The sequence below is a fragment of the Monomorium pharaonis genome, chromosome 1, assembly GCF_013373865.1.
Source record: "Monomorium pharaonis isolate MP-MQ-018 chromosome 1, ASM1337386v2, whole genome shotgun sequence".
NCBI lineage: Eukaryota > Metazoa > Arthropoda > Insecta > Hymenoptera > Formicidae > Monomorium > Monomorium pharaonis.
Genome location: NC_050467.1, coordinates 7,757,292 through 7,770,188, shown reverse-complemented (window position 1 = coordinate 7,770,188; position 12,897 = coordinate 7,757,292). Strand labels below are relative to the sequence as shown.

At 29.7% G+C, this 12,897-nt stretch overlaps 1 protein-coding gene across 1 annotated transcript; it reads left to right on the top strand.

Annotated features, from left to right (window-relative positions):
* The first annotated feature begins 3,583 nt into the window (after positions 1–3,583).
* LOC118644866 lies at positions 3,584–12,649 on the top strand. The gene is made up of 4 exons (XM_036284584.1): positions 3,584–6,224; positions 6,294–6,463; positions 6,971–7,394; positions 12,522–12,649. Exons 1-4 carry the CDS (start codon positions 3,584–3,586, stop codon positions 12,647–12,649), a joined length of 3,363 nt encoding a protein of 1,120 aa, XP_036140477.1.
* Positions 12,650–12,897: the final 248 nt, after the last annotated feature.

The following is a 12,897-nucleotide window of genomic DNA, read 5'->3' as shown; positions in this document are numbered from 1 at the left end:
AACGGGTGCTGTGCGCCTGTAAAAAACGGTTGCTGTGCGCCTGCAAAGAAACGGGTGCTGTGCGCCTGTAAAAAACGGGTGCTGTGCGCTTGTAAAGATCGGGTGCTGTGCGCTTACAAAAAACGGGTGCTGTGCGCTTGTAAAGATCGGGTGCTGTGCGCCTACAAAAAACGGGTGCTGTGCGCTTGTAATATTGGGTGTTGTGCGCCTGTAAAAAAAAACGGGTACTGTGCGCTTGTAATATCGGGTGCTGTGCGCCTGTAAAAGTTGGGTGCTTTGCCCCTGCATAGTGTGATATATATTAATAAAAAAAATAAAATAAAAATGTTTGTAAAAATAAATAAACAAATGTCATTAGAACAAAGAAATGTTATTATTAATGGTGACTGGTTAAATTGTGCTCATATGGATCATTTTGAACAGCTTTTAAAAAGCTATTCGGATTATAGACCTATTGAAACGTGGCGAATGCAAATTCCTGATACGATACCATCTATACCAGAAAATAAAAAACATATACAAATTTTATTTAGTATATCTGATTCACTAAATTTACATTTACATAATTTAAATAAACCATTGAACGGACATTGGGTGTGTTGTTATTATGATACAAAAAATATATTTATCTATGATTCACTTAATAATAAAAAATTGCATAAAAACTATGAACAATTTTAAAAAAAATTGTTTCCATTCCATTGTTTTGATAAACAACCCGTTAAATTTCCTCCTGTGCAACAACAATCGAATACTAATGATTGCGGAGTTTTTGCAATAGCTTTTGCTATTTCATTGTTATTTAATATTAAACCTGAAGACGTAAAATATGATCACAGTTTAATGCGTTCGCATTTAGTAAGAATTTTTGAATCCAATGTAATCGAGCATTTTCCTCAAGATTTAAAGTATGGTTTTTCTCATAAGGTGCTTCCACTAGCAGTAATAAGAGCAAGAGAGGCTGACGTAGCTCGTAAACGTGCTAATAGTCAATCTGATCAAAAGAACATACAACAGAAATTAAATCAGTTACCGAAAAATTACAACTTTCAATTTAATGATGAATTATGTAAAAATGATTCAAAAAACCAAAATACATCAATTGAGCACTTTTCTCATAATTCAAAGTATGTTGCTCAGAAAGTAGTTCCATTAATGGTAAACGTAAAAGAGATAAAAGCGTTTTGTTCTACAAAACGCAAACACGAAGAACAACAATTGAATCTGTTAAAAAAAAGTCACGATTCCGAAGTAAAACATATTAATAAAAGAAAACGATATCGACGAGAAATGACTCTGACGTTAGAGCAAAAAAATATTATTGTTCAAGGTGAATAGTTAAATGATTTGCATATGGATCATTTTAATTTTCTTTTAAAGAAATATTCAGAATATAAATTTGTAGAAACATGGCGAGTACAATTAATGAATACAATACAACCCATACCAAAAAACAAAAAGCATATACAAATATTACCATCTACGTTGTTGGGAACACATTGGATATGCAGTTATTATGATACAAAAAATATATTTATTTACGATTCTATGAATGGAAAAATGTTGAGTGATTGCCAGAAACAATTTTTACAAAAATTGTTTCCAACTTATGACTTCATCACAAATCCTGTCATATTTCTAACTGTGCAACAACAACCGAACGGTAGCGATTGTGGTGTTTTTGCAATAGCTTTTGCTGTTTCGTTATTATTTAACATAAAACCTAACGAAGTGAAATATAATCATAGTTTAATGCGTTCGCACTTAATAAAAATGTTTGAATCTAATATAATTGAGCATTTTCCTCAAGATGCAAATTATATTCCTCAGAAAGTGCTTCCCTTAGCGGTAGTAAAAGCAGAAGAGACTGAAGCAGTTTGCATACGTGAGAAATGTCAATATGAAAAAAAAACAACAAAACATATTAAAAACAAGTGTACAATTAATAGATATAAACAAAGATTTTAAAGGTAACGATGTTAATAAATCTTTGGATTCTCATTATTGCTCGAATGTTAAAGATATTAGTAAAAAGAAACATTGTATTAGTAGAAAGAGACATCAGTATGAACAAAATTTAGAAATTAACTGTGCTGAAAAGCGGCGTCGATATCACCAAAATATTGAAAAAAATCGCACTAATAAGAAATATTGGTATAATCGGAAATTAAAACATAATCGAATACAAAAGCAATGTCGTTATAAAAAGAATTTAGCAAAACAACGTGAACAAAAGCGAAAACATTATTTAATGAATTCTCAGTGTGAACGAGAGAGACAAATACGATATTCTGATCGTAAATGGTTATATAATAAACGATACTACAACAAAAAAATTAAATCTAGTGCTATAAAAAAAAATATTGGTCAAAGTATTATTAAAAAATACGAAAAAATTTGGTCAAAAAATTACATACATATGCGTAATCCCGTGACAATAACAGATATTATGAATAAACTGGATATTAAAAATAAAATTGAAAGACGATTAGAAGCTGAAAGAATTTTGCGTTGGTCTATGCATATTAGAAATAATTATATTCTCAATATGTATAAAATATTAGCTGTATTGAAAAAAAAGGCTGAAGTACACTTAACTCTCGTTACTGAGTGTTTAACAATTGATGATAAATTACATGCGTTATGTGGTATATCGGATCATACAGCTACTTCTGAAAATTATTTTATCGATTTTACATATAGCGAACAGTTTACTTCATCGCAACCTTTGATAACAAACGTAAAAGGTCAAATTATAAATGTATTACCTTTGGTAGAAGCACAAGCTAAAAAAGCATGGTTGTGCAATACTTCGTGTAGAATTGATTCATTTGTAATTGATCGTTATAAAAAATTTCTCGAAGCAATAAATACATGTACTTTAAAAAAAATACCAGAACTATTACGCAAAGTTTGTCAGAAATGTACAGTAAACGATTTGACTGACAAATTAGGTCATACACAGGCTTGTTACATTAATCCAAACCTTTGTAAAGCGATGTCTCTTTCTATTCAGTTATTATCACCTCATTTTCCAAAGGTGAGATTTACTAAACGTTTAATTTATCGAATAAGAGCAGACTATCGAAAGTTAATAAATCTAGAAAAGGCTTTAAATTCTGGTGATATCGATACATTAAATGAACTTATAACTTTAGCACAAGATCGAGCAAATATGTACAAACATCATCAAAGTTTAACTGATTTAAGTGATGATGATATTATTTCTAAATATAGCAAAGCATTTAAGGCGTTGACTAAACGTTCCATGGACACACCTCGATATGTTTGTGTTTCATGTGAGAGACTTTGCTATAAGAGAAGTGTATCTGAAATTAGTAAGGTTAAAACACAATTAGATATTCCAATTTGGAGAGATTTAATGGCACATATAAAAAATCTAAACATTGATCCGCAATACATATGTCTTTATTGCCAAAAAAAATTCCGTAATGGATTAATGCCTGCTTATTGTATTTTAAACAATTTATTTATCCAAAATGTTCCCGAAGTAATATCGTCTCTTAATTCATTCGAAAAAATGTTAATACAAAGAGCTAAAGCATTTCAAACTGTTGTTAAAATGGGAACTGTGATGAATAAAAAGTTGCCTCACAAGCAGATGGTACAGAAAGTAAAAGGTAGAACATTTCATTTACCATTACCATTAGAACAAACAATGAACAAAATATGTTCGAAAACTGATGCGATAAATAAAAACAATATGGAATTGTACATTTTGGTTAGAGGTATTCCAACAAAAGCAAAAATTATTTGGGAAGAAATGGTAAATCTTAAAAAAGTATTTGATGCTTTGGTATGGTTAAAACATAATAATCACCTTTATAAACATATTATACTGCCAGATACTTGTGATAGATTATGTTCGGAAAAAAATGTAGAATTTTTTGAAATAAAAGAGACAGAAAATGATACTGAATTTGTATCGGACAATGATGATAATAATGGTACATTATTAAATTCAAAGATTGAAATGCAAGGAATAAAAAATAATGCAGAAGCTATTGTTTTAAATCTTCAAGGTGACGCTATGTTAACTCAGGTTACTGATGACAAGGATAGTTATTACGAACAGTATACCATTTATCCTTTATATGAAAAAAAAACACGTGAAAGTGCTAACGCTTTGTATCAAATGTTAAAAATTGAAGAATTACCCCTTGATAACCGTGAAAAATTTTTAGATCTATTATGTTTTCCAGATTTATATCCTTTTGGTGTTAATGGACAACATGAAACTAGACAAATGAAACTTTATGATCATGAATATATTAAATGTCGTTTGACTTCTAAACATTCCCAATATAGATTGAATCAACAATATTTGTTTTATTTATTAAATAATGCGAATAATCGTCAATTAAAGCGCGGTATTTATCAGAAATTAAATGTAACCAATTTGCGAGATCGTTACACGGCTTTGGAATATTTACAAGCAGTGCAGAAAGATTTATTGGAGTCTGATTTGAGTACGATATTTTCTACTCTAAGAAATACGGCACAATATTGGCGTAGACCAAGATATGATTTAGAGTGCATGATACAACATTACGGACCTGCGACATGGTTTTTAACATTGAGTCCTGGTGAATGGATGTGGGATGATTTAGGTCAATACATTCGTGAAGTAAATGGTTGGTGTAACGATTCGTCTTCCACCAGTGCTCTCGTTGCTAGAGATCCTGTATCAGCGTCAAGATTTCTCGATAATAAATTTAAAGCAATGATTGATTTTATTTGTTCCGAAGATCATCCGATTGGAGAAGTTATACATTACTTCTGGCGACGAGAATATCAAGGTAGAGGGATACAACATTTTCATATGTTAATTTGGATTAAAGATGCACCAATTATTGGTCTATCTTCTGAAAAAGAAATTTCTGAATTTATTTTACAACATGTAACTTGTAAAATGCCAGATAAAAATATTTCTCCATTATTATATGAACGGGTTAATTCATACCAGCAACATAAACATAACGATTATTGTCTTCGTTCTAAGAAAATGGGACGTAAAGTTGGTCGTATATGTCGTTTTGGATTTCCTCGCTCTGTTACGAATACGTTATGTTTAAGAGATGTTGTAAGTTCGATAGCAGGTAGGAAACAGTTAAAGTCTAGAAATAGGCTTTATGATCTTCCTCGAACGGAGAGGGAGAGTTATATAAATGACTATAATCCCCCTACTCTTATTGCATGGAATGGAAATATGGATATACAATATATTGGAGAAGATTCAAGGTTTATTAATATGTACATAAGTAAGTATGTAAGTAAAGCAGGACAATGTGAATTATCTGAAGATATTCTTGATTGTAAAAATCAGACAAACAAATCGATAGCGAGCTGTCTTTGGAATATTGGATTACGATTTTTAAATAATAGAGAATGTGGAGCTGTTGAAGCTGCTGATACGTTGCTAGGTATTCCTTTATATGGAACTGATCGAGATACGACGTTTAAATGGTTGGATACGAATCAGATACGATATAGAAGAGTCAAAAATGTTAAAGAAGTTGAAGCTCTCGATGAAGATTCTACAGATATATTTTGTGCGTCTGTAATAGATGACCATTATCCACATAGACCGAAAAAATTGGAATCGATGTGTTTATATAAATTTATGCAATGGTATGATATTACGAAAGTTAAACCACAAAGTAAAAACATTAAATATTACAAGATGGATAATGGTTATTACCTTAAACGGCGACAACGTGGACATCTCATTAAACATTATAAATATGATGTTAAGACGCGGCCGGAAAATTATTTTTTTTCATTACTTCTTATGTTTCAACCATGGCGAAAAATGGAAGATCTTAAAAATGATTGTGATACTTATGCAGAATCATTTCATAAGGTAAAATTACATCTCGTCGAAGCATTGCAGTATCATGAAAAATTGGAAGAATTGAAAAAAGCAATTGAAACTGTAAAGGAATTGGTTCAACAGCAGATTGATGAAAAACAGCATTTGTCTCAAGATGATCCTGATAATCCGATAGGTGTTCAAAATATTCAAGCTGGTGAAGCAATGCAAGATTTTAAAGATCTCGGTGGTCACGAAGAAAAAATCGATATATCTGAAATGATTTCAAAATTGAATGTAGATCAAAAAAGAGTATTTGATAGAGTCATTAATACCCTGTCAGATAAAAAATCGTTATTACGACTATACGTTAGTGGAGAAGGAGGCACTGGTAAAAGTTTTTTGATTAAAACTATTAAATGCTGGATAAAACAAAATCTTAATAAGGATACTGCAATAGCAGCGCCCACTGGTATAGCAGCGTTTAATATAAATGGTTTGACGATACATAGATTACTTCAATTACCCGTTGAACATGGTTCTACTCCTAAGTATAAACAATTAGCTGATCACGTATTAAAAGTTTTACGAGCAGACCTCAAAGATGTTATTCTTTTTATAATTGATGAGGTATCAATGATATCTAATTTGATTTTATTGTATATACATTTGCGATTATCTGAAATATTTGATACTATTGATTGTGATGATGGTTGGTTTGGTCGAGTGCATATTCTTCTATTTGGAGATTTGCTTCAATTACCTCCTGTACATGAAGATCCTGCCTTTGTAGATTTAGCAAATGTAAAAGTTAAAAAATTTCTTGGTTCCTTAAATGCTGTTAATTTATGGACTACTTTATTTGATTACGATGAATCAACGATCAATATGCGCCAACAAGGAGATGGATCTTATCGTGAATTACTTTCGAGAATTCGTATTGGTTTACTGACAAAATCTGATTGTGACATTCTTGAAAAAAGAAAAATATCTTTTATAGGTAAATCTTTCGAAGCAAGATTAAGTGAATTATGTAATTTTATTGATAATTTGCCTTCTGATACCGTTTGTTTACTGCCTACTTGTCATATGTGTGATGTTCTTAACAATGCAATGTTAAGTCGTATTGCTTCAAAGGAAATATTATTAATTGCTGAAGATGAGATTGAATGTACACCATATATTAAAAAAAGAATAACAAAGGTATTGGCGGATAATGATGATGATAATACTAGGACAGCTGGGCTTTTCAAACGAATTACAATTAAAATTGGAGCAAAAGTTATGATAAGACGTAACATTGATGCCAGTTTAGGCCTTGTAAATGGCACAATTGCTACAGTTATTTCAGTTGTGCAAGATCCATCTACAGATTATGTAGAAAAAATTAAACTTCTTTTACCATCTGATTTGGAATATTTTATTGAAAGAGTAAGTGTCAAATTTCAAGTTATGGAAAATGCATTTGTTATTAGAAAACAATTTCCAATATCTTTGAGTTATGGTATTACCATTCATAAGGCCCAAGGATTAAGTTTACAAAATGTTGTTACGGATATAGGTAATTCTGTGTTTAGTTGTGGTCAGATTTATGTTGCATTATCCCGAGTGACATCTCTGGATGGATTGCATTTGATTAATTTCGACCCTTCGTGTGTAATAGCTAGTGAAGAGGCAATTATCGAATATAATCGGTTAAAGCGAATACATAAACTGGAAGAACAAGTTATTACTATTTCAAAAGAACGATATCATAAAGTTCACGATACGCCGTGGACATTATGGAAGACAATTACCTCCGTTCAACAGTCGGATCAAAAAATTCGACGTAATACTGCTTGTTGGATTCTACGTGGTTTTCAAAATACTGACAAAGTTTCATGTTATGCAAATGCTGTATTGCAATGTTTATTTTATTTAAATATTATTAGAAAACAATTATTTAATTCTGATAAATTAGATGCTTTAAGTATTTTAGCTCACCGATATGAAAATGGAATACTTAATTTGAATACCTATGCAATACGGGAATACTTAGGAGAGTATTTTTCAACTTGTATTAAACGAGATGTATTCGATTTTCTTACAGCTCTTTGCACAAAATACGATTTTATAAAAGATTTGGTAGAGCATCAAGTTATTCTTACTACTCGATGCAAGTTATGTAGTAATACAAAAGTTACTACGGATAATAATGTTATTCTTTCAATTCCTGTTAACAATTTAAAGAAAAAAAGTTTTAATCTTAATGATTTATTAAATATATCATTTTCACATTGGTTTGAATTACATGATAAATCATGTGAACGTTGTGAAGGAAATGAGTTATTATTTAAGAAAGAAATAAAATTGACAAAACAGATAGTTATTATATGTTTAAGTCTATTTTCATTACAAAATGGTAGTTTAGTAAAAGTACCACAAAAATTTAATTTATGTGCTATCCCGACGAGTAAAATATTTATAGCTGGACAAGTATATAAAGTTATGAACGCTATATTTCATTATGGTTCATGTATTGAAAATGGTCATTTTACAAGTATGTGTAGAGAAGGATTGTGTAGCAATTGGATTGAAGCACATGATGTGCAAGTTACAAAAAAGCAATGGCCTAGAGGTGCTAAAGATATTTATATATTATTCTTAGAAAAAGTTGATAATAAATAATATATATTCAGCAAAGTATATTCTTAATTTAATATAAGCATTATTCTTTATAAATATGTTGAATGTAATTATATAATTTAATACATACATCAAATTCAATCTAAGTGGTCTATAAACCCTACAAAATGCATGATATCCCAACAAAATTACCTTTTTAAAAAAGGTAAAAAAAGGCGCCAAGTGTTCGGTTTTTCCTTTAAGCAAAAAAATTATAGGATGGTTCAACCTAAGTAATATAAGAAAAAAATTACAAATTTAAGATAAAACTTTTAATCAAATTCAACCTAAGTGGTATATACTTTTGGATGGTTCAATCTAAGTAATATGTACTAAGTGGGTCAAATTTAACCTAAGTAATATATATTCCTGAAATTTTTAAAGTTTAACTTCTCTACAAAAATAGTGATATCTAAATATTTTGCGCCAATTATAAGAACAAATATTTTTATAGAAACTAAAACATTATTACTATTCTTTAGCAAGTTTCTATAATACAAAACAATTTTTTAGATTTGACACTATAAAATGAGAGTATTACGTTTTTTTTCTCTATAAAAGTAATGATATATATAAAACATGCGCCAACTATAAAGTAGTTGTTTATATGAATTAGAACATCTATTTTGTTATTCTTTAGCTGGCATTTATAGTTTAATTTTTCATTAAGTCCGTATCAGACTAGAGATTGATATTGAGATTGAATTGAAATGTAACCAATTAGTAGGTCAAATTCTAATTCAATCTCAATCTCAATCTCTAGTCTGATGTGGCTTTCATTCTTTTAAGTTTGTCGTTAGATACAATTTCGTTAATTACAAAGTATTTTAACGATAAGCTTAAGATTCTTAAATATAAGATTAAACTATAAATAATAGTCTTTTGTATTAAATTATTGGCTGCTGTGCGCCGATACAAGGCTGCTGTGCGCCTGCAAAAAACAATTGTCGGGAAGCAAATTGGCAAAAAATAAAGGAAATAATATTGAGCTGGCAAATAAAGATTTAATTACAAATAATCACAAATATTACAAATATTTTAATACAAATAAATATTTTACTACAAAAACTTGGCGCCGCTAAACCGAATAATTTGCCAGCTTTCTTTCCTTTTTTCTTGCATTTGTGTGTGTGTGTGTGTGTGTGTGTTTAGTATATAACTTAATTTAAAAGAAATCTCAATCTCTTAGGTGTGTGCGTACGTTCGAATATATATTACTTTCTCTTTATCTCTCCCTCACATGCGTGCGAATATAATGTTATACATATATGCATTTGTATATGTGTGTGTGTGTGTGTGTGTGTGTGTGTGTGTGTGTGTGTGTGTGTGTGTGTGTGTGTGTTTAGTATATAACTTAATTTATAAGGAATCTCAATCTCTTAGGTGTGTGCGTACGTTGGAACATGCGTTACTCTCTCTTTCTCTCTCCCTCTCATGCGTGCAAATATAATGTTATACATATATAATGTTATTACGATTTTAATTGTAAAACAAATTATAATTTTAATTAATTATTATTATTTTAGTAAGTTAGGTTGTAAGAAAGCGATTTTGTATTAAAACAAATTATTCGGTTTAGCGGCGCCAAGTTTTTGTAGTAAAATATTTATTTGTATTAAAATATTTGTAATATTTGTGATTATTTGTAATTAAATCTTTATTTGCCAGCTCAATATTATTTCCTTTATTTTTTGCCAATTTGCTTCCCGACAATTGTTTTTTGCAGGCGCACAGCAGCCTTGTATCGGCGCACAGCAGCCAATAATTTAATACAAAAGACTATTATTTATAGTTTAATCTTATATTTAAGAATCTTAAGCTTATCGTTAAAATACTTCGTAATTAACGAAATTGTATCTAACGACAAACTTAAAAGAATGAAAGCCACATCAGACTAGAGATTGAGATTGAGATTGAATTAGAATTTGACCTACTAATTGGTTACATTTCAATTCAATCTCAATATCAATCTCTAGTCTGATACGGACTTAATGAAAAATTAAACTATAAATGCCAGCCAAAGAATAACAAAATAGATGTTCTAATTCATATAAACAACTACTTTATAGTTGGCGCATGTTTTATATATATCATTACTTTTATAGAGAAAAAAAACGTAATACTCTCATTTTATAGTGTCAAATCTAAAAAATTGTTTTGTATTATAGAAACTTGCTAAAGAATAGTAATAATGTTTTAGTTTCTATAAAAATATTTGTTCTTATAATTGGCGCAAAATATTTAGATATCACTATTTTTGTAGAGAAGTTAAACTTTAAAAATTTCAGGAATATATATTACTTAGGTTAAATTTGACCCACTTAGTACATATTACTTAGATTGAACCATCCAAAAGTATATACCACTTAGGTTGAATTTGATTAAAAGTTTTATCTTAAATTTGTAATTTTTTTCTTATATTACTTAGGTTGAACCATCCTATAATTTTTTTGCTTAAAGGAAAAACCGAACACTTGGCGCCTTTTTTTACCTTTTTTAAAAAGGTAATTTTGTTGGGTTTGAAATAACAGAAATGATGCCTAAACTCTTATTAAAAATGTATTGACAATTATAATAATTTTATTTCCTTACGATCCCTAATTATATAGAAATATATGTATGTATACAGGCTTGGCCAAAAGTATTAGGCAGCTATATTTTTTTAATTTATCTGAAGTTCTTTTATCTATATTATTTCCTATTGGTTACTTGTATTATACATAAGTTTAAAGTATATGTATAATACCGGCAACCAATAGAAAATAATACAGATAAAAGAATTTCAGATAAATTAAAAAAGCCCAGACAATACGTACGCTTGTCAGAAAACTTTAAGGCCCGGTTCCACAACTCACGGTTAACTGCTAACGGGAGGTTAATAGATTTTCTGTCTCTCCTTAGATAATAATATAGAGAAAGATAGGTAGTCGATTAATCTTCCGTTAGCAGTTAACCGTGAGTTGTGGAACCGGGTCTAAGAGAACTTTTTAAAGAAAACATTTAGATATCTTGGAAATGATGTCAAAATGGTAACATTTATCAGAGATATTTAAGAGAAGTCTTTGAGATATCTTATTGAAGAGTTTCATTTAAGTTTCTTAAAAATGTTATCCTTATGACATCAGCTAAATGATATCAGCTTAATGTCTCATAAAATAAAGATATCACACAATGCTGTCCGATTTTTGAGCCGTCCATGCGCGTCGTAGCAGAAATCAGACAACATTATAACATCTTGAATGAGAAATCCATTTGATATTAAAAAAAATTATCATAAAGATAATGTTTTCAAAAATTACGGTTTGTCTACAATTACTGCGCACAAAAAAATGCACAAAATCTAAATTCATCATGTACTGAACAAAAACAGGATAATAAATATACTATTCAATTTTTCTTAGAATATATGATCTATATAGTTAACCATCTAATTTAACTATTTGAACGCTTCAAAGTATTAATGCTAAATAGATCGCAATTTCCATAAAATTATTATGGAAAAAGATAAATTTAACAATGAAATTAATAAGTAAATAAATTAATGCTATTTATTTTTAATATGTTTTGCAAAATTTAATTGCTTTTATAAAAAATAATATAATTGTGTCAGTTTATAACATATTGGTATATGTAGACAATAACAAGTACCCATGTCGATGAGCCAAATTGGCGTAGCAGATAGAGTACAAGGTTCGTCATCCTAAGGTCCCGGGTTCAAAACCAGCGCAAGTAAGAATAAAATAAAATAATTTAAATTTAATTAATTAATAAAAATTTGTCCTAAATTTAGTATGTACTGTTAATAAAAATAATTTTAAAAAAATGAAATTTTTATTTTATTTTTTTATTTCTAGTTGCACTTAAAAAATATCCGATTTAAGAAATCTTTTAGATATCTGCTTGATTTCTGCTGCCAATCTGCTGTCAGGTTATGTCAGCAGATCCTGTTCGGTTTCTGCTACCAATTTGCTGGCATAGCATGTTAGCAGGCTCTGTTTGATTTCTGCTGCCAATCTGTCGTCAGGGTTATGTCAGCAAATCCTGCTCGGTTTCTGCAATCAATCTACTGGCATGCCATGCCAGCAGGCTTTGTCGACAAATCCTGAGCTTAATGCGGACACAGAATGCTATGAATCTGCAATGGGTATCTGATTGAATTTGCTGCCAATCTGCTCGCAATCTGCTAGCATTTTGCTATTAGGGTGTCCGTTTTCTGTTACAACTGATTGACCATGTTCATCAGTACATAATAAATAATCACATTTATCCATAATAATATATGATATAATGATACCAATCACATATAAAACAGTATGTCTGCAATTAATAAATAACAATATTGAATAATACAGTCTTTAAATATAAATTATATAGCATTTTATTGTTTACTATTCATAAAT